Source organism: Mytilus galloprovincialis, chromosome 1 (genome assembly GCF_965363235.1).
Source record: "Mytilus galloprovincialis chromosome 1, xbMytGall1.hap1.1, whole genome shotgun sequence".
NCBI lineage: Eukaryota > Metazoa > Mollusca > Bivalvia > Mytilida > Mytilidae > Mytilus > Mytilus galloprovincialis.
In genome coordinates, this window is record NC_134838.1 from 106742900 (window position 1) to 106764581 (window position 21682).

Here is a 21682-nt window from a genome sequence, read left to right on the forward strand (position 1 = left end):
TTAAGGTTTCTTAGGGGTTTTTACGGACTTGTTAACCATTTATAGGGATAACTCAAAATATAGAACCTTACATCAATTACTCATTGCTATTTATATTTTTGGTTATCATCTGTAGAAATCTGTTGAATATGTTATTCATGAATGATATTGTTGAATTATTAAATCCCCCAATATACCCTATTCAATGACTCACAATCAATAAAACGTTTGAGTGTACCTGTAAACACAGTGCAATAAAATGATTCTAAAATACATCGAACATAAAAAGGAGAAAAATATTCCTTTTGTTAGCCAGAAAAATAATCCAGCTGGAGTCGTTAGTAGAAAACAGCAGGTAATCATAATTGGATTATTTTGAAATATAATAAAAACAAAACATGTAATCCAAAGCATACAGTGAATAGTGAAAATGAAAAGGTAAAACACTTGCTGATTTACCACTTCATAACCTGTACAAGCACAACACAAGATTATCAGTATTTGAAAAATTAGTAGATGTTAAATGATTGCTTATGATACAACTACCAAAACGACCACTTGATAAGAATGCTATCAACTACTGATTACCATACTGGATACATGTCAACTCGTACTTTCTGCAACTCGTACTCAACCAACTTGTACCCTATTTTTACCAACTCTTACTTCTACCAACTCGTACTTCTACTAAGTCGTACCCAATATTTTTTTAACATTATAATAATATGAGGCAGGCATTACCTGTGAATGGGGACGAAGTCTGTATTAATTTTTTTTTTATTCAAACATGTTGATAAACGGAAATACCGTAACGTTTCCGATATTGGTTCTGTTGTTAGGGATTTAATTGTGACGTTATTTACGTTATGACGTCATATTCAATGTAAACAAAGAAACGCTGTTATCAGGTAACGTTTTTTTCATATCAAACAATTATTAAAAATGATTGGGTGTTGAATTCCTTCCTATATTTGTTGATATGTTGATAAATATACATTTTATTCAAAGTCTCATGCCAACAAGACCGGAACAGGAAGCAACAAGACCGGAACAGGAAGTAGATCTGAAAAAAAAGTTAACGATTTTGAGTTCATTAGTAGAATGAAAAATTCGGGAAAATTTTCCCGATTTTTTTTTTTTTTTTTTTTTTTTATTGATTTTTCTACCGTCATTGGGGACTTCGTCCCCATATAAGTTATCTTCGTTCATATCCGTAGATATTAGTGTTGTCAAATCATACAGTTTTTCTAACCGGTTACTCGGATAATCATTCAACCAATTAACCGGTTAATCGGTTGTTTAAGTTTATGTTTGAAGGCCTTATCTATAGTACCCTACACATGTACGTTTTTTTTATTATACGATGAATTGAAGTTTGTCCTTTGGCATTCAGTGTTCTCCCCAGGATTTTTTTAAGGCGCAAAATTCAAGGGCGCGTAACTCTTTTTTTAGAGTGAACTTTTGTGATCTGAAGCAATCAGTCATTAATCCATGACATGCAATATGAATTATAATGCTTTGTGTTATGTGTTATAAGGCCTGTCTTTGAGGATTCCTGGTGAAGTTTGACTTTTGATTATCCAATAACTGTATCAATTATGGCGTTTAATTTGAACTAACTTCATATTAATAAAATCAAAAAAAAAAAATCTTAGTCTTGTCAAATTGAAAATGTGTAAAACTGATGATTCTTTCATTTTCTCTTGATGTCTCAGAAAATAATGTAGTGTTTCAATTCAAAATGATTACGTTTGTTACCCAAACTATCAAGTATAAATTAATTACATTCACGTTCATTTGCAATTTACATATTTTTTTAGTTGGCATTTCATTTAAAGTATAACAAAGCCTTGCACGATGGAGGTTGCAAATTCAGATATAGGTCAACGTAAAATTAGATAAAAAAAAAAGTAAAATGTAAAGTTTAATCGGATTATTGATTTAAATCTTAACGGTTTAAAAACAACATGTATACTATTTATGTTTCCTTAAGATCTTGCCCCGAGCTGATAGACAAATTGTCTAAGTTCTAATTCGCTTTATGTTTTTTAATTCATAATTAGCAATCAATATATTGGACAATTGATCTGTCAAATTAATTACATCGACTAAAATTTTTAGATAGCACAAAATTATTTAACTATTTCAATACACATTTATATCAAAGCTATTACAGTGACTTGACTGTTAGTGTTGCTATTCAGCAGTTGCAACTCATTCAAAATTTTGACCAAATTGCAATTTGTTTTATTAAACCAAATGGTTTTACTGGTCAAAATATTGATCAAATTGTTCAGCCAAAATGTGAAAGTGCAAGGTGATGAAATAAAACATACTTACAATCCTATAAGACTTTAACTCCACTTTAATGATGTTGTGAAAAAATGACAACAAATGGAAGTTTTTAACGACCTTGACTGGCTATACAGCCCTTGCACGGTCGGTGAAAAAAAATTAGTCTTTCAGTTTGTATAGGTATATTCATATAGTCATTTCCATGGTGAAGGAACTGTCATTATTTTGAATTGCTATAAAAATGTCCGAACTAAGCTTTCATATAGTTTTTCTTTCTAAAAGTATTCTATATGCATAAAAATCAGATATCATTTTAAAAAAAACATCATTTATTCAGTAAAATATGTGTGAAATAACAATATGCTCTTGATAAGTGTCCATGGGGAGATAACCTAAAATATTATTCTTTTGAATAAAGACTTTTTGAAAGAAAAAAATATTATCTCCCCGTGGACACTTCCTACAAACATATTGCAATTTTACACATATTTTACTGAATATGAAATGTTTTAATTCACATAATGTCTGATTCTTATGAATATAGAATACTTTTAGAAAGAAAAACTATATGAAAACTTAGTTTTGACATTTTTATAGCAATTCAAAATAATAACAGTTCCTTCAGCATGGAAATGACTATAATATATCTATACAAACTGATAAACTGATTGTGTCACAACATCATTAAAGTGGAGTTAAAGTCTTACAGGATTGTAAGTATGTTTTATTTTATCACCTTGCACTTTCACTACTTGACTGTGATTTTATAACATGTATAAAACAAATTGCAATTTGGTCATAATTTTGAATAAGTTGCAATTGGTGGATAGCAACACTTACAGTCAAGTCACTGTAACAAACATTGAAAAAAGGTTCTAGTTGATTTACTGATAGGATTTATATCTTAAAAAATCCTCAAGTGTCAAAGTGTGCTTGATCCATAGAATATTTGAAAAATATATTTTTTACTGAATATTGCGATGGACACGTTGTTTGTAGATGTGTTACATATTTGTTTTTCATTCATTTTTTATATAAATATGGCAGTTAGTTTTCTCGTTTGAATTGTTTTACATTGTCATTTTGGGACCTTTTATAGCTGACTATGCGGTATGGGCTTTGCTCATTGTTGAAGACTGTATGATTGCCTATAGTTATTAATTTCTGTGTCATTTTGGTCTCTTGAGGAGAGTTGTCTCAATGGCAATCATACCACATCTTTTTTATATGTCTTATTTCGTATATTTTATATATATAATGAATATATTTCTAATCCTTTTGAAACCATAAAGATAAGATTTTTATATTTTTTATTAGATACTATAATCAATAACAGATAAGAATAACATACATTAAATCATTTGATTTATCTGAATCAAGTTTCATTTGATAACTGTTCATCTCAAAATGTTTACATGTCCAATAAATGTTCAATATATTTAAAGAAAGTTCCAACATCTATGCATTTAAATAATATCAAATAATGCATGGGTACGAGTTGGTAAAAACAGGGTACGAGTTGGTTGAGTACGAGTTGCCGAAAGTAGGAGTTGTCTTGTACCCACCATACTGCTTTCAATGGGCATTATCATGATTATACAGGTTGGGAACAACCCCCAAAATGAGGGGTAACCCCTTAATGTAATGACTATCCCTTTTATGAGGGGTACATTTCAAGTGATAGAAAATTGTTAAAAAAACCCCACTTTTTAGAACAAATAAGCAAGTATTCATTATATGAGGCAGGCATTACCTGTAAAGTATCAACTATTTTTTTCATTCAAACATATTTTAACATGTTTAATGTTAAAAAAGAAACGGAAATATCATAATTTTTCCGATATTGGTCTTGTTATTACAGATTTAATTTGTGACATCATTTTCAATTTAAACAAAGAAACACTATAATTAAGTAACTTTTTTTTTTTTTGCATATCAAACAACATCTTTGCTAGCCAAGGGTTACGATGCACTTCCTACCTCTCCACCCTTGGCAAATTAATCCAACATTTGTGATAACAATGTTGCGCCATCTATCGGTAATTTAAAGTCATGCCCATTCTGAATACATTTTTCTTGACCAATAGTAGCACTTGAACTCTTCAATTTGGAGGTAAAAACATGGTAGCGTCTAGATTCTACACACTTGGTAAAGCAGTAAACGAAAATATACATTGACATTCATGCATTTGTGCAAGAAACATTCACAGGAACTTTTATTAATTGATTAAAAACATTCAAATTGTCACTAAATATAGTCGTATGTTTAGGAATGTAAATATTAAAGACTTATTCAATGTTGCACAATAAGCAGGTGGCAATTGTTTACATACACTTTCTACATTTACACATGATCATGTTATAGGCGCTTTTTGATTGGATGCAGTGCGTTTCGACTGCAACCAATAAAAATCCTTACCTTGTGTCTATGAAATTCTATCTCAGTCCGCCAAGGGTGGAGAGGAGGGATTGTAACCCTTGGCTAGCGAAGATGATCAAACAATCATGACAATAATTAAAACGAAATTGTAAATGTGCTCCTTCCTATATTTTACTCGACTGATATATATATAACTCAAAGTCTCATGTCAAACAAGACTGGAAGAAAAAAAGATGTTTCTGGTCAAATAAGGGAAATCAAAAGGTTAGAAAATAAATAGTTAACTATTTTAAGTTCATATGTACATGTAGTAGAATGTTTTTTTTTTTAATAATTTTTCTACTTTAATTGGGGACTTCGTCCCCATATTAATTGAAGATACTTTTCCCAAAGAAGTATAAATCTACATTTTACATGTTATAATATATGGTCAAAACATGTCCAAGAATTTTTGTAATATTCCTGGACTTATATCTTCTTTATTATAATAAGTAATTGGACCCCTCTTTTAGAAAATTGTTCCAGATATAATGAATCATGGATGTTCCCACTTTTGAGTTAAAAAATCTAAATTTTTCATTTAACTTTTCTACAACAGTAAAATGACAGTCCCTCATTTAAGGAATACCCCTCATTTGGGGGATGTTCCCAAGCTGTTCTAGTAGACATGTCATTCTCCTGTATCACTATCACTATACCTTTTCAAATAAAAATAGACCCCATCATGGTTAGTTTGGCCATATTGAATAGGCAGATTTGCATAATGAGGTAAAAATGGTCTGAAAAATACAGGAAAACATCATTAACACAGAGCAGTTGCTTGGAAATAATGCATTAGATTTTTGTCGAGCGTGCGACTTAAGTCGAAGAAAGCTGGACATAGGGATCTGGCAGCGTTAGCTAACTTTTCAAAAGCTTTATATTTAAGAACCGGAAGACCTGGATGCTTCATACTTTGTATATAGATGCCACATGTTACGAAGTTTTCGTCTGTCACATGTCCAATGTCCTTGACCTCATTTTCATGGTTCAGTGACTACTTGAAAAAACAGATAATGTTTTTTGTAATGTTAATTTCTCTCTTACTATGTGTAATAGGATAACCATATTTGGTATGTGAATTCCTTGCAGGGTCCTCATGTCTGTCAGCCAGTTTTCACTTGACCTCAACATCATGGATCAGTGAACAAGGTTAAGTTTTGGTGGTCAAGTCCATATCTCAGATACTGTTAGCAATAAGTCTAGTATATTGGGTCTATGATAGTACAATGTACTGTAAGGTGTACATGTCCAACTGGCAGGTGTCATCTGACCTTGACCTCATTTTCAAGGTTCAGTGGTCAAAGTTAAGTTTTTGTTTTTTGGTCTGTTTCTCTTATACATTGTACTGCATGTAATAGTTCTACTACACATTGTGTGTGGTGTATAGAATGATTGTAAGGTGTACATGTTTAGCTGACAGGTGTCATCTGACCTTGACCTCATTTTCATGGTTCAGTGGTCAAAGTTAAGTTTTTGAGTTTTGGTCTTATTTTCTAATACTATATGCAATAGTTCAACTATATTTGGTGTATGGAAATATTTTATGATGTACATGTCACAGTCAGTCCCATAGGTTTTATTTGACCTTGACCCCATTTTAACAGTTCATGGTTCAGTGTTAAGTGTTTGTGTTTTGGTCTGTTTTTCTTAAACTATAAGAAATAGGTCAACTATATTTGTTGTATGGAAGAATTGTAGGCTATGCATGTCTGCCTGGCATGGTTCATCTGACAGTGACCTTGCCCTAATTTTCATGGTTCATAGGTCAATGTTTAGTTTTCTTGGTTAAGCTATTTCTTAGAAACTATAAGCAAATGGTCAACTATATTTAGTGTATTGAATGATTGTAAGATGTACATGTTTTTCTTGTTTGGTTTATATGACCTTGACCTCATTTTCCTGGATCATGATAAGTTTATGTGATATTTGTAGTAAAGCTTTTATTTAGGACTATCAACATATTAAAACTATCAATGATTAGTAAAGAAGGCGAGAAATTTCAGCGTGTGCACTTTTGTTCCATTTAATCATACTATTTCCACCTCTTTTTGCCCCCTATTTGATATTGCTGAACTAACTGTGATGTGGCTTATTACGATCAATTATAAAATCCACACTGTAATGTAAGCATATTTGAGGAAGATGTTACTTTTATATATTTTTATTTTTTTTAGGGGGGGAGGGGTCTGTTTAATTTTTCCTCTCCAATCGCCTTCAAACCTTGTATACAGATACCTTATGCTTGCTCTTCCTGTCATATGTCTATTGTCCTCAACCTCATTTTCATGTTTCATCCTTTGTAGGATAAACTGCATAGTTTGATGTTTTGTCAGGTGAATTTCTCACTTATTAGTAATCAGATAACTCCATTTGGTATATTATATAGGATCCTTGCAAAATTCACATGTTGGTCAGTCATGGACTCATGGTTTATCTGACCTTAACCCCAGATTTAAGAAAAAAGGGGGAGGAGGGCAAAAGAATAATAAATTGCCATGTCCCCAATAAATTATGGCTCACTGTGATTTAGCCCTACAAAAATCCTGCTCAGTATGTTGGTCTAGCTGTTTATTTGCAGATAGATTTTTTTCAGTTTTTTTTTAACACTATATATTCAGGGATAATGTACAAAATAAATGTGGACTATTTTTTTTAAGATCCTATAATGGTATGATGTCATCGTCTGCATCGTCGTCTGCATTGCCCGAAGACACATTTTGTTTCCGGATAATAACTTTAGTTTAAGTGACTGCATCTCTATGAAATTTGTTAAGAAGGTTCAATACCACAAAAGGAATGTTGGTAGTGATTTTGGGGATGATGGTCCTAACCGTTTAGGAATTAGGGGTCCAAAAGGGGCTCAAAACAAGCATTTTTCTAGTTTTAGGATAATAACTTGACATTGTGTATCAGTATTTTGATTGCTCTGAAATCATACCACAGTGTTTAATACCAAAGGTACATATAGAAGGTCTTGATTCAGTTTAGGAATTTAGGGCCAAAAAGGGGCCAAAAAGAAGCATTTCTGTAGTTTCTGGACAATTACTTGTGTGTGAGTGTATGAATCTCTCTGCCATTGTACCCCATTGTTCCATATAACAAAGGGAAGTCTGGGATTGAATTTTGGGGTAATTGCCCCAAACATGCAGGAATAGGGGGCCAAAAAGGGCCACAAACAAGCAGTTTTCTAGTTTCAAGACAATAACTTGTGTTTAACAGAATAGTTCTCTTTGAAATTGTACTACAAGGCTCCATACTACAAAGGCTTGAATTGTGTTTGGGGGTAATTGCCCCAAGGAGGGATTCAAAATTTTTTTTTTGGGGGGTTCCAATTTTTTAAGGGGTTCATATTTTCAAATTTTTGAAAAGTTTCAAGAAGAAAGAAGAAACCTTCAATTGCACAGTATTGCACAATTGATTTGTAAGATCTTTGACCACCTTTGTTTTGTACAACTCAACATCAGAAACCTATATTATGTTAGAAATTTGATCACAGTCCAAATTCAGACAGTACCAACCTTGAATATTGAGTCCAAATTTACCCCAACTGTTTAGGGTTCAACCTCTGCTGTCATGTCAGGCTGTGCTCAGCAAAGCAATGTATTATTTCTATAATGGTTAGTGGTTATCCAGTTCAAGTCTTTTCTGGAGAGAATACTGATACCAGAGACGTATAAAAAACATAATTGTATTAAATGGTGATATCAAGGGAAACAATTTTCCGTTAGAGCTATCAAGCAATATGATTACATTTTTTTTATGACAATACAACAAATCTTGTAATAGATGTACATTTGTGGAAATACCCTACATCATCAGTTTACCAAAAAAATACTGCATCTAGTTTTAAAAGATGTAACTAACACTGATGACTCCACTGAGGCAATCTAATTAAATTTGTACTATTTTTTCAACCAAGAGTTGATGTTATTTACAAGTGTTTAAGTTAAAATGATCTTTTTGGAAGCTTTACAGAAGCCATTTTTAATGTGTCAACAATTATATATCAGATATCAGCATCACATATGACCACGGATATGTACTAGTTTGTGGTAATCACAGTCCTGTCCTGTTTCCTCTTTTGTGACATCATTTTATGAGGCTTATCAGAGGATTTGTACTTGCATTTTTCCTTTTTGTCTCAACTTGCATTGAAAGTCACAGTATGTAAAACATAGGTTTTACATGTCTGTCAGGAATGGTTCATCTGACCATGACTTTATTCTCATTGAACAATAATAATGTTAAGTTTGTGTGGATGTACATGTTGTAGTATAACCTTCATCATGTTCATATGACAAACTTTCAACATGAATTCAATGATAAGTTAAGTAAAACAGTTGAGATATTTAATTGTGTGCACACTATGCCACACTTGTTTGCCATGGCTATCCTTTGAATGTCTCCTTTGCATCCACAGTGGCAGATTCACAACTTGCATAAGGGGGGCCCACTGACTGACCTAAAAAAAAGGGGGGGGGGTGTGCTCTTGTACTGCTTCTTCAGTGATTCATTCTATAATCAACCAGATTTTGCCCACCTAAAGGGGGGTCTGGGCCTTCTGTATCCGCCTATGATACTTTCCTCTGTTTGTCTAAAGTTTTTTGTCATGGTAGTTTTTGCTGAAGTTGAAGTCCAATCAACTTGAAACTTAGTACACATGTTCCCTATGATATGATCTTTCTAATTTGAATGCCAAAGATAATTTAACAGTTCAATGAACATAAAAAAATTGAAAGAGCGAGTTGGGTATCCGTGTACTATGGACACATATTTGTTTCTTAATATTTGTCATAAATCATATGGTAAAATTCTAATTTGTCCACCCAGAATGCTTTAAAATATCAAAGATTTTTATGCCCCCGCCAGAGTTTTAACCAAATGTTATTAAACTTATACACAATACTTGTTACTACAAAATACAGATCAATTTTGTATTTTGGTGGTGTCACTTCAACCGTTCTAGATTTATGCTCCTTCATAAATGAGAAAAAAGGGAATCAAATTTCTTCTAAAAATGTCAATGGTATAATTGTTAAAATTGATTTAAAAAATTGGAGTTATCTTCCTTTTTCCACAATTGTAGAAATTTCAACTACACTTATTGACACAATTATGTATGTCGGATAAAAGCTCTACAGAGCTTATGTTGTATTGTTATATGTATAACCGACTTTAAATAAATCTTTTATGCTTTATGCTTTTTATGCAACTACAATTATGGACAAAGGAAGATAACTCCAATTTTTAAGAGGGATTTTAATAATTACATCAACTACAACCCATGCTCATACAATGCAATGTTCACTGAAAAAAATAAAACAATCTTTACCCATTGGGCTTACAAGCACTTTGATTACTGTTCTTTAGTTTTGTCCCTTTATAATCTTTTCGGAAGCATTACTTTTAAAGTCCCTTTATTCTGTTATATGCTAGCAGGGGTATCATATGTGTCCCTATGGACACATTCCAGATTTATTTATTTTTATCAAAGGGATTATCCAGGTACTTTGTATTTTTGGAAAACATATACTGAGAGGTTTGGGAATTATATAATCAAATTTTCCATGATATAATACAAAGTGAATGTTACTGCAGACCTTATTTAATTTGATAAAATTGTTCATTCCACAAATAGAATGGTGTCAATCAACTAGTTCTGTTCCTATCTATTAACTTGAGTAGTGATTCTTAATTTTTGTCGAGCCTGCAACTTTTGTCGCAAAAAGCTCTACATAGGGATAGTGATCTGGCGGCGTCGCGTTATTAGCTAACTTCTTAAAAGCTTTATGTTTTAGAAGGTGGAAGACATGGATGCTTCATACTTTGTATATGGATGCCCCATGTTACAAATTTTCTGTCTGACGCATGTCCAATGTCCTTGACCTCATTTTCATGGTTCAGTAACTACTTGAAAAAAAATTTAAGATTTTGTAATGTTAAATTCTCTCTTAATATAAGTGATAGGATAACTATATTTGGTATGTGCATACCTTGCAAGGTCCTCATGCCCCGTTAGACAATTTTCACTTGACCTCGACCTCATTTCATGGATCAGTGAACAAGGTTAAGTTTTGGTGGTAAACTCCATATCTCATATACTATAAGCAATAGGTCTAGTATATTTGCTGTATGGAAGGACTGTAAGGTGTACATGTCCAACTGGCAGGTGTCATCTGACCTTGACCTGATTTTCATGGTTCAGTGGTTATAGTTAAGTTTTTGTGTTTTGGTCTGTTTTTCTTATACTGTATGCAATAGGTCTACTATATTTGTTGTATGGAATGATTGTAAGGTGTACATGTCAAGCTGGCAGATGTCATCTGACCTTGACCTCATTTTCATGGTTCAGTGGTCAAAGATAAGTTTTTGAGTTTTGGTCTTTTTTTAGCTCACCTGTCCCGAAGGGACAAGTGAGCTTATGCCATCACTTGGCGTCCGTCGTCGTCTGTCGTCTGTCGTCCGTCGTCTGTCGTCGTCATAAACTATTTCAAGAATCTTCTCCTCTGAAACTACTGGGCCAAATACTTTCAAACTTTAACTGAATGTTCCTTAGGGTATCTAATTTATAAATTGTATCCGAAGTTTTGATCTATCAACAAACATGGTCGCCATTGCTAAAAATAGAACATAGGGGTCAAATGCAGTTTTTGGCTTATAACTCAAAAACCAAAGCATTTAGAGCAAATCTGACATGGGGGTAATATTGTTTATCAGGTCAAGATCTATCTGCCCTGAAATTTTCAGATGAATCAGACAACCCGTTGTTGGGTTGCTGCCCCTGAATTGGTAATTTTAAGGAAATTTTGCTGTTTTTGGTTATTATCTTGAATATTATTATAGATAGAGATAAACTGTAAACAGGAATAATGTTCAGCAAAGTAAGATTTACAAATAAGTCAACATGACGGAAATGGTCAGTTGACCCCTTTAGGAGTTATTGCCCTTTATAGTCAATTTTTAACCATTTTTCGTAAATCTTAGTAATCTTTTACAAAAATCTTCTCCTCTGAAACTACTGGGCCAAATACTTCCAAACTTTAATTGAATGTTCCTTAGGGTATCTAGTTTGTAAATTTTATCCGAAGTTATGATCTATCAACAAACAATGTCGCCATTGCTAAAAATAGAACATAGGGGTCAAATGCAGTTTTTGGCTTATAACTCAAAAACCAAAGCATTTAGAGCAAATCTGACATGGGATAATATTGTTTATCAGGTCAAGATCTATCTGCCCTGAAATTTTCAGATGAATCAGACAACCTGTTGTTGGGTTACTGCCCCTGAATTGGTAATTTTAAAGAAATTTTGCTGTTTTTGGTTATTATCTTGAATATTATTATAGATAGAGATAAACTGTAAACAGCAATAATGTTCAGCAAAGTAAGATTTACAAATAAGTCAACATGACCGAAATGGTCAGTTGACCCCTTAAGGAGTTATTGCCCTTTATAGTCAATTTTTAACCATTTTTCATAAATCTAAGTAATCTTTTACAAAAATCTTCTCCTCTGAAACTAATGGGCCAAATTAATCCAAAGTTGGCCACAATCATCTTTGGGGTATCTAGTTTAAAAAATGTGTGGCGTGACCCGGTCAACTAACCAAGATGGCCGCCACGGCTAAAAATAGAACATAGGGGTAAAATGCAGTTTTTGGCTTATAACTCAAAAACCAAAGCATTTAGAGGAAATCTGACATGGGGTAAATATGTTTATCAGGTCAAGATCTATCTGCCCTGAAATTTTCAGATGAATCGGTCAACCCGTTGTTGGGTTGCTGCCCCTGAATTGGTCATTTTGAGGAAATTTTGCTGTTTTTGGTTATTATCTTGAATATTATTATAGATAGAGATAAACTGTAAACAGCAATAATGTTCATCAAAGTAAGATTTACAAATAAGTCAACATGACCGAAATGGTCAGTTGACCCCTTTAGGAGTTATTGCCCTTTATAGTCAATTTTTAACCATTTTTCGTAAATCTTAGTTATCTTTTACAAAAATCTTCTCCTCTGAAACTACTGGGCCAAATTAATTCAAACTTAATCACAATCATCTTTGAGGTACCTTGTTTGAAAAATGTGTGGCGTGACCTGGCCATCCAACCAAGATGGCCACCACGGCTAAAAATAGAACAGGGGTAAAATGTAGTTTTTTGCTTATAACTCTGAAACCAAATCATTTAGAGGAAATCTGACAAGGAGTTAAATTGTTAAGCAAGTCAATATATATCTGCCCTGAAATATTCAAATGAATTGGACAACCGGTTGTTGGGTTGCTGCCCTCCAATTGGTAATTTTTAAAGAAATTTTGCTGTTTTTGGTTATTATCTTGAATACTATTATAGATAGCGATAAACTGTAAACAGCGATAATGTTCATCAAAGTAAGATCTACAAATAAGTCTCATGACCTAAATGGTCAATTGACCCCTTAAGGAGTTATTGCCCTTTATAGTCAATTTTTAACAATTTTCATTAATTTGGTAAATTTATGTAAATTTTTACCAAATATTTTTCTCTGTTACTAATGGGCAAAGTTCATTATAGATATAATTGTAAGAAGCAAGAATGTTCAGTAAAGTAAGAACTTCAAACACATCACCATCACCAAAATACAATTTTGTCATGAATCCATTTGTGTCCTTTGTTTAATATGCACATAGACCAAGGTGAGCGACACAGGCTCTTTAGAGCCTCTAGTTGTTAGTTGATAAAGTTACAATCATGACTACTTTAGCATCTTTTGGTCTTTGTTCTTTATTTATATAAGTATCAGTAAAACAAATTTATTGTTCATATTATATTTGATTATATTTGAAATATAATAGTTAAAAAATTAACAACAGTTACATTAAGGTAAAAATAAAATGCTTTTTTATTTTCCTTCTCATAGTTAAAAAATTATGCCATGTACATTGTTCTGTAATTGTTTTACTGGGAACTTTTGTAAGTTAAAGAGAAAAAGATTAAATTTGCTCTAGTTTAAGGAAGAAATATGAATCATTTGTTGACAAGAAATGTTCTTGATATTGACAACATTGTTTTATTTCCTGTCTGGTTCAATGATGACTTCCCTTTCACTCTCGAAATAAACAAGATAAATTTAATCTCTGTAATCTTATACATGTACTTGTATTGTGTCACAAGACGATATCTGGAGATGAAGAAGGCATTTGTTGTGGTTTGTAAATGTTTTACTATTTTATTTTCCATATTTTGAACACACAAAAACAATTTAGAAGCAGAAACGTACATATAACATGTGTATAAGTGTATTTTGATATGCCGGCACTCCATACATGTTAATTTGTTTTTTAAAGAAGGTGCATCATGTACATTTACATTTGAAGTCTCACAATGTTTATTATTTATGTACGTGTTTGTCTATTGGTTATTTGTGTCTATGATTTGGCTGCTGTCTCATTGATTTGTACTTACATCTCCTTTTATTCAAGACTGACTTTCTATTTGAGCTTTTTGTATATTCTCATTATTTCATTAATATTTTGAAGTTTCATTTTGATTTCTTTACTTAATTATTTATGTGTAACAAAATGTCTCATTTGAGTACAACATAGAGAGAAGAGGGCAATGTTCCTTTATTTTTCTAATGAAACAATTTAAAAACCAAAAACCCATTGATTGGGTAATTTTCATTTCCCATTTAAAAATGTATACCACTACATTGTTACTGGGAAGTGTAAGGTATAAAGCTTTGTGCCAGTGGATTATGTCCTGCATATGTGCCTATTGTAAAAGTTATATATTTTATGCCTCTGTTAAATCCCAAAAATAAATAAAAAAAGGGAAAGACATTAGAATGACTGTATTCCTTTTCCTAGTCTTTAGGGGGTATAATGTATCATATGTATTATCTTGGAAACACTTGAAACATCATGAGTACATCTGCAATACTCCAGTCCAAGAATCCTTTTTTATGGTCTGCATATGATAGTAAAGGGGGTGTTTTGTTTTTTGTCTGTAAATCCATCTGATAGTCCATTTGTTTGTCTGTTTTGTATCAGGTTTATGTTTTGGTTTGAGGTAATTCACCAAGATGTTGTAGTGGCATCAATTTGAATCTTACTAAACATGTTCATTATTATGTTATCTTTAATTAATAGTAAAGTCTAAAGTAGAGTTTTGACCCACACACCCCTAAATCATAGTCTAGTGCCTTTGACTATGAGCAATTTTTAATGTTAAGTTTTCTGCTTAATTAAGTTTGATAGGAACTACTTGTGATAGATCAATGATATTTTCATTAAACTTAAGTTGCATTAGTATTATCAGTTAATATCAGTTTAATTACTATTCTAATGCAATTTGGATGTAACAATTTTTTTCATTGGCTAAAAGTTGCCGTCAAATCCACAGTTGACCAGGCATAACTAAGGAGGGACCCGCCATTTTGAATTGATGAATCAACAAATGTTCGATTACTACTATATAATCGAAAATAAAACAACACCTACCTTGAATTCACCATTTTAATGTAATTTTATCCGAATTTGAAGCGTACAGGTAACGTAATAACCTCCAGTTTGTAAGTTTTCATTTGTATGACGTTACCTTTAGCCATGACGTCTTTGTGCCAAAATCATTCATTAAGTTTTCGCAGATTTTTTTTTATTTGACAAATTTAGACATGTTTTCAAGTTTTATCATATTTTTTCTTTTTGTATTGCATTAGAATCGGAATAACAGCACTGTAGTTGAAGAGTTGCCCCTGTCAATTTTGATTTGACAGTCGCAAATCTCCACTATGCGTCGCCAGTAAAACTGCATTTGCGACCGTCAAATCTACAATTGACGGTGGCAACTCTTCAACTACAGTACTGTTATTCCTTAATTTCAATGCCCTGATCCCATAGGTCATGTAACTTTCAATTTATTCCAAATTTTCAATGTTAAGTTTTCTGGTTAGGTTTATAGTTTGATAGGAACTAATTATGATTGAATTTTCTATAAAGTTACATTAGTATTTATAGTACATCTCAGTTTGACAATCATTGACGAACTGCTCTCTATGTTATGGTCCAGCCCCTTTGAATTAATTATTAATTTTTCTGTCCATCAGATGTCTTTTTTCTAAATTTTCTGCAAGACAAATCTATGTGCCAACAGTTTATTGAACATATGGATCAATATAAACTACCTGCTGCTGGTTTGTCTTTACGGTCCAGTGCATAATGCTGTTAAGAAAATATCTGGTGTATTATCCCTGTAAAAATTCCCTATGCTAACTTACTGGTGAATTTTGATCACTGAGAAATAATCTTGTTAATACCAAATGTGCATAATATCATAATTATTGTGTTTCTTTTATTAAAGGTACATTAATTTAAATCGTCTGTAAGGAAAGTTATCTTGAAAGTGTTATTACTGACATACAAATGAGCAGATAACTTTATTCCATGATAGTAACTATTGCCTCAATAACTTTAAACTGGATGTTAAGCAAATAATCAATAACTTTATAAGGTTTTTAATTATATATATGGTACACTTAATGCACACTATAGGGTTTTTTTAATTATATATGGTACACTTAATGCTGTGCTTGGGATTCCCTTTTGCTGGAGCATGGTAGATGACAAAGAACTTTCTAATAAACTGTTTCATCTTTTTATTGATCATTTGAAAACTGATTCCAATATAAATCAATTAAATGCCAGAATTAAATTAAACCACTTGAAAGAAAGTCATATAACTTAAGTGAGTCAATATTTAATAGGTTACAGGTAATTGGCAATTAAATGCAAACTATTCATGTTATAGGGAACCAAAGCAGTTAGTACCATTTTCTGTACAGTATAATGATTTGTATGGATACTTATAAGTAGCAAAATGACATGTTTTAATTTTTCATTAAAAAGATGAAAATCAGAACAAAAAAAAAATATCAACTTTATTTTTAAAACAATGAAATTGTATGCAGTATTATTAAGGAGTTAATGTAGGTTTTACTGTTATAAGGAGTTAATGTTGGTTTTACTTTTATAAGGAGTTAATGAAGGTAACTATGAAAACTTATAAAAAAAAAAACCCACATTAAAAACGTGTAATTTAATTTTAATGCGTTTTATCATTTAATTAGGATTCTCAAAACCAGTTACTAATGTCAGGAGAATTGTTGTGACAGAAAACAATATTCAGACAGTAAATACTGTGTAGTAGAAATGATTTCTTTTACAGGATTTTTTGAGAAAAGAAATACAATTTGGAAAACTTTGAATTTAGCAAAATCTTTCTTATAGACATTTATTTTAGTAATTTTTAAATCTATAAATACTCCTAACCCTTTATGCATTGAAAAAACAAATCTAAAATTCTATGACTCATAGTTAGATCATCATTTATTATTATCAATCTTACAATTTAATATAACAATACTATAAGCTTCATAATTTAAATGTCTAAATACACATATAATAATTAAATGCTGGATTAGGGGCACTGAATCATTTAAATCTGGTTCTCAAAGTTAAATTCAGTTTGTAACATGCGTCAAAATCAGATTTATTTCTCTAAACAAAGACAGTCATTAAACTATTGTTATACACTGAAAATCGGGTGAATATTTAAATTGACGGCAGCGTTATTGACACCTTTGTACATATAATTATCTTCAATGTTTGCCAAGATACAATGTGTGGAAACATTTATAAAATGCTAGATATTTGCATTTCTTCAAAGAGTATCTATTGAGAATTATACAGATATCAGATGAGATTAAGCTTTAACAAATAAGGAATTTAATACTACTATAGTTCGATTGATACAATTTAATGTGTAGTATATGCTGATACTAGTTTAAAATACATTGGAACTATTCTAGCTAAAATAATTAAATGAATTTGGAAGGAAGTGATATCAGAAAAGATAAGTGCAAAGTCTGGATCAGATAATTTAAAAAATTGTAGAGCTGCAGATAGAGTCTACTCTTAAGGTGTCTGAGTTTCAGTGAATTTGTCAATGGATATTACAGAGAGTCACTAACAAATTTTGATAGTTAACATTAAATAAGGAGGTTTTAGTGACTGTATAAATGGAATGCCACACAAACGAATAAAGATGAAAGTTAAATCGGGATCAGTTGGTTGTCAGACTTTAAATTGCTCTGTACAATGTGGAACAGTTGGATGTCAGACACCCATCAAATACTTACTTTGTACAAAGTGCAGGTATATAATTGTGAATACTAGAGATTACATTATTATTCGTTTTCCTCATTAAAGCTGGTTTTTGTATTGTAAACATTGTATACATAATATACAAGTTTCAACTAATTGTTATTATTGTTGCGGCCATTTGAATTTTAGTTGCTGAATAAGAGAGAGCTGCCTGAAAGATTTTGTTACATGTTTTTAATTTACTTTAAGTCAGGTTGGTCAAAATGAAAATAATTCAACTTTCTTTTTAACTTCATGAATATGATAAAATATTGTAACAGTATTGTGACCATACATGCATGATCACAGGGGTGAACCATACATACATGGTCACTAAAAAATATGGGGCCAGCAGAAAGCCTTTTTTTTAGAAGAAAACTAATGACAACACTAGAGTTACATCCCATGGTCTAAACCTTTCCATTTTTTAGAATTCTTAATAAACTCTTAATCGAAATATTTCTCTTATTATTAAATTGTGTCATATGGTAGTTTCTTATTTATCATATGCCTTTGAATGTTCTTATTACATCTTACTTGTTTGCATTGTGGCAATTATTGAAACCTAAAGTGACTTTTAATATATATTATATCCTCTGGTTATTGTATATTGATAAACCATAATGATAACTAAGTTTTATTTATTTTTAGAATGACTCTTGAAGAGGATGATGAAAATCATTGTAGAATAGAAGACAACAATAACTACCATCCAGACAGAGAAAAACCAATGATTCATCCTTGTGTGGATCCTCCTGTTTGTGAGAGTTGTCAGAGACTAGAGTTATCTTTCTTTGATCCTGGATGTCCAGGATGCAAGGAGATACTAGAAAATCCAAACACCACCGTCCCTGAAATTTTTGCAGTATTACGACAATGGACACCTCAGACACAACAAAATTTAGAATTACTTGTTAATGAGGTATTTTGAAAATTAATATTCACTTCCTCAACTATTCCTGAAATATTCCTTCAATAAATTAGGCCATCAAAAGTAATTCATAGATTCCCTTTCCTTCTTTCTTTCTTTCTTTCTTTCAAGAATAAAATACATTTGTATTGTGAATTCCTTTACATTTTGCATTAATCATGTACTGGTAGACATATCCACATCAATTATGACAGTTGTTTTTCAAATGCATTAATTCTTTGCTACTACCATGCCTTAGACATTTATTTTACGACTTTTATTAAATTGATATTTCAGATTTTGAAACGTGGAGCACATATCAATGATCGAGATGGCCTTACAGACATGACATTACTACATTATTCCAGCAAATCAGGAGCTGCTGGGATAGGTGATTCAGACATTGCAGCTAGGGTTTCATCCATGTTAATATCAAAAGGAGCAGATGTAAATATAAGGTGTAGATGGACTAACATGACTGCCCTACATTATGCTGCATATTTTGATGTGGTACCTGTGATAAAAGTCCTTTTGAAGGCAACTAAAGCTTTAGGTATGAGATTTTAGGTTTTTTATAATGATTTAAGTAGTTGTTATATTAATTTTAAGGTTTTAACTTTTTGCCGTATGGGGCAAAAGTCATTCCATATTAGATTGATGCAACAACTTTTTTGATGGGCTTTTTAATTATCATTGACAACCTATTTTGGGTTTATGCCAGGTTGCAAAAAACACAAAACTTGCTTATAGTATGATGGACAGTTTGGCAGTTTTTGTAATCAACTCCTGCTTTCAACACCATTTTTAGTTGACTAGCATTATTAATTTTCCTACCACAGGTTGTTGTTTTCTTTTGGCACACCGGATTCCTCCAGCAATAAAAACTGACAACCACGAATTATTACAAAAGTAGCTTTTGAGCCAATCAATTAATCAATCATTTATAATAAAAGTCCACATTTAGATAAAGTTGACCTTTACTTTATTAACAGATTATTATTTTATATAGTGTATTGAGAATTGCAATATACCCTAGGTAGGGTACAGAATTTTCCCATCTATGTGACAATTACCAGACTTCAATACAGATTTTAAGTTCAAAACTTCTTTACAATTGATTAAAGGATTATGTTAAGTTTATATCAATGAGACTACAACCTGATAAAAAAACAAAACAAATAAAAGTCGTTAAGAGATAGTCGTACCATCTTCAACTTTGGAGAAGTTTATAAAAAAATATGTTAACCAAGCCTATTTTAAAACATGTTCATAATGATTTTTTTTTTATTTATTTACAATTCTAAATTGCTATTATCAAATCAGATATTCACATAGGATCAGTTATCTGGTTACTAACGTAATTGTTTATTAGATGAAAAGAATGTGGGCAGATTACTCAGTATGTTAAGTCACTTGATATCATTTTCACAGTGTGACTTTATTGTTTACAGATGTAGATAGTATCTGTTCAGAATTTGACAATGGTGGTGTCTTACATATCGCAGCATCTAATTTAGCATATGAAGCTATAAAGGTGTTACTACAGAATGGTGCTAATCCTTCATTGAAAGATGATAAAGGACGAACACCAATAGGTATGTTTTATGAAGAAATTTTTATGCCACTGAAGTGGTAGGTGCCGTGAAAGACTGATGGATGAACTGTTTTTCGAATTAATAAATAAAGTTGTGAGGAGGTGAAATTGATTTTTTTGTCAAGTTTTTTACAGTATTGGTCAAGTTGGAATATGACAAACAGTAGTCCCCGTATTGTACAAGACATTAACCAACAACTATATGTACAAGATTTGAATAACTAAAACTAAAGCATTAAACTAATAACCTGTAAGAATATTACCAAGGACCATTGATTTTGTAAAAGAAATTGGAATTTATTCCTCAGAAACAAACATAAGATGGTGTCTGGATTGTTTCAAACTTTAATTTTTTATACTAGGTACATGTAGATGATTTGTACTCACTAATAAGTGAATAGGAAATTAATTGGGTAAATTGTACAAGTATCAGAAGCTCTTTCAAAGTTAGTGTGTAGAAGTGCCATTTGATAAAAATCAGTGTAGTCCTCAATATCAACTTAAGCAATCAATATTTAGGAAGTCTTTTTCAAACCAGACAAAAGCCTGCATCTCGGGCACTTATATGGTTATATAACTTGAAACTGGGAGAAGTGTACCAATATTATATGTACCATGTTAACATTAGTTTTTCTTTACAGAATGCATTCCAGATCCCAGTGATTTAGATTCAGACCCAGATATGGGAAAACTAGTCATCAAATTAAAGAAAGTTTTACAAGAAGCTAGTCAACCAGCACCTAAATTACCTCCACCGAATTATGATCTAGTCCAAAGTAAAGTAACTCTCCAGTCATTAGGACTGGACTTAGGTGATAAAGTCGTGGTAGGAGGATTAAAGGTAAGTCCTCAACATATTTTTTCAGTTATGTCTCTGAATAATTTGGTCTTTTTATAATTATTCACAAATATCTAAATATGAGGTGGTCATTCAGTTAAAAGCTTCAATAACTTGGTGAAGTATTTAAAAAATAATTTATATTTAGGAATTTAGCAAAAAAATATTAGACACAGATTAAGTCAACATATTTCACATTGTTTTTCTTGAGTTATCCCCTGGATTTTGTGGAAATTGGGCAAAGATTTTTATACGACCGCAAAATTTGAAAAATTTTTCGTCGTATATTGCTATCACGTTGGCGTCGTCGTCTGCGTCGTCGTCCGAATACTTTTAGTTTTTGCAGTCTAACTTTAGTAAAAGTGAATGGAAATCTATGAAATTTTAACACAAGGTTTATGACCACAAAAGGAAGGTTGGTATTGATTTTGGGAGTTTTGGTCCCAACATTTTAGGAATTAGGGGCC

The 21682-nt window shown here is 31.7% G+C and overlaps 1 protein-coding gene across 3 annotated transcripts in view; it reads left to right on the plus strand.

Annotated features, from left to right (window-relative positions):
* Positions 1-223: 223 nt before the first annotated feature.
* Positions 224-21682, plus strand: part of LOC143049430 (CAP-Gly domain-containing linker protein 3-like) — a 41945-nt gene continuing 20486 nt past the window's right edge. Inside the window, exons 1-5 of one of the 3 annotated variants that reach the window (XM_076223076.1) lie at positions 224-334; positions 18525-18795; positions 19081-19336; positions 20235-20378; positions 21019-21218. In XM_076223076.1, the coding sequence (XP_076079191.1) occupies positions 18526-18795; positions 19081-19336; positions 20235-20378; positions 21019-21218 (870 nt within the window). In that variant the 5' untranslated portion in view covers positions 224-334; position 18525. Of the gene's footprint in view, positions 335-13761; positions 13880-17343; positions 17886-18524; positions 18796-19080; positions 19337-20234; positions 20379-21018; positions 21219-21682 lie in introns of those variants that run through there. The other 2 variants (XM_076223080.1, XM_076223071.1) reach the window with 2 other exon arrangements.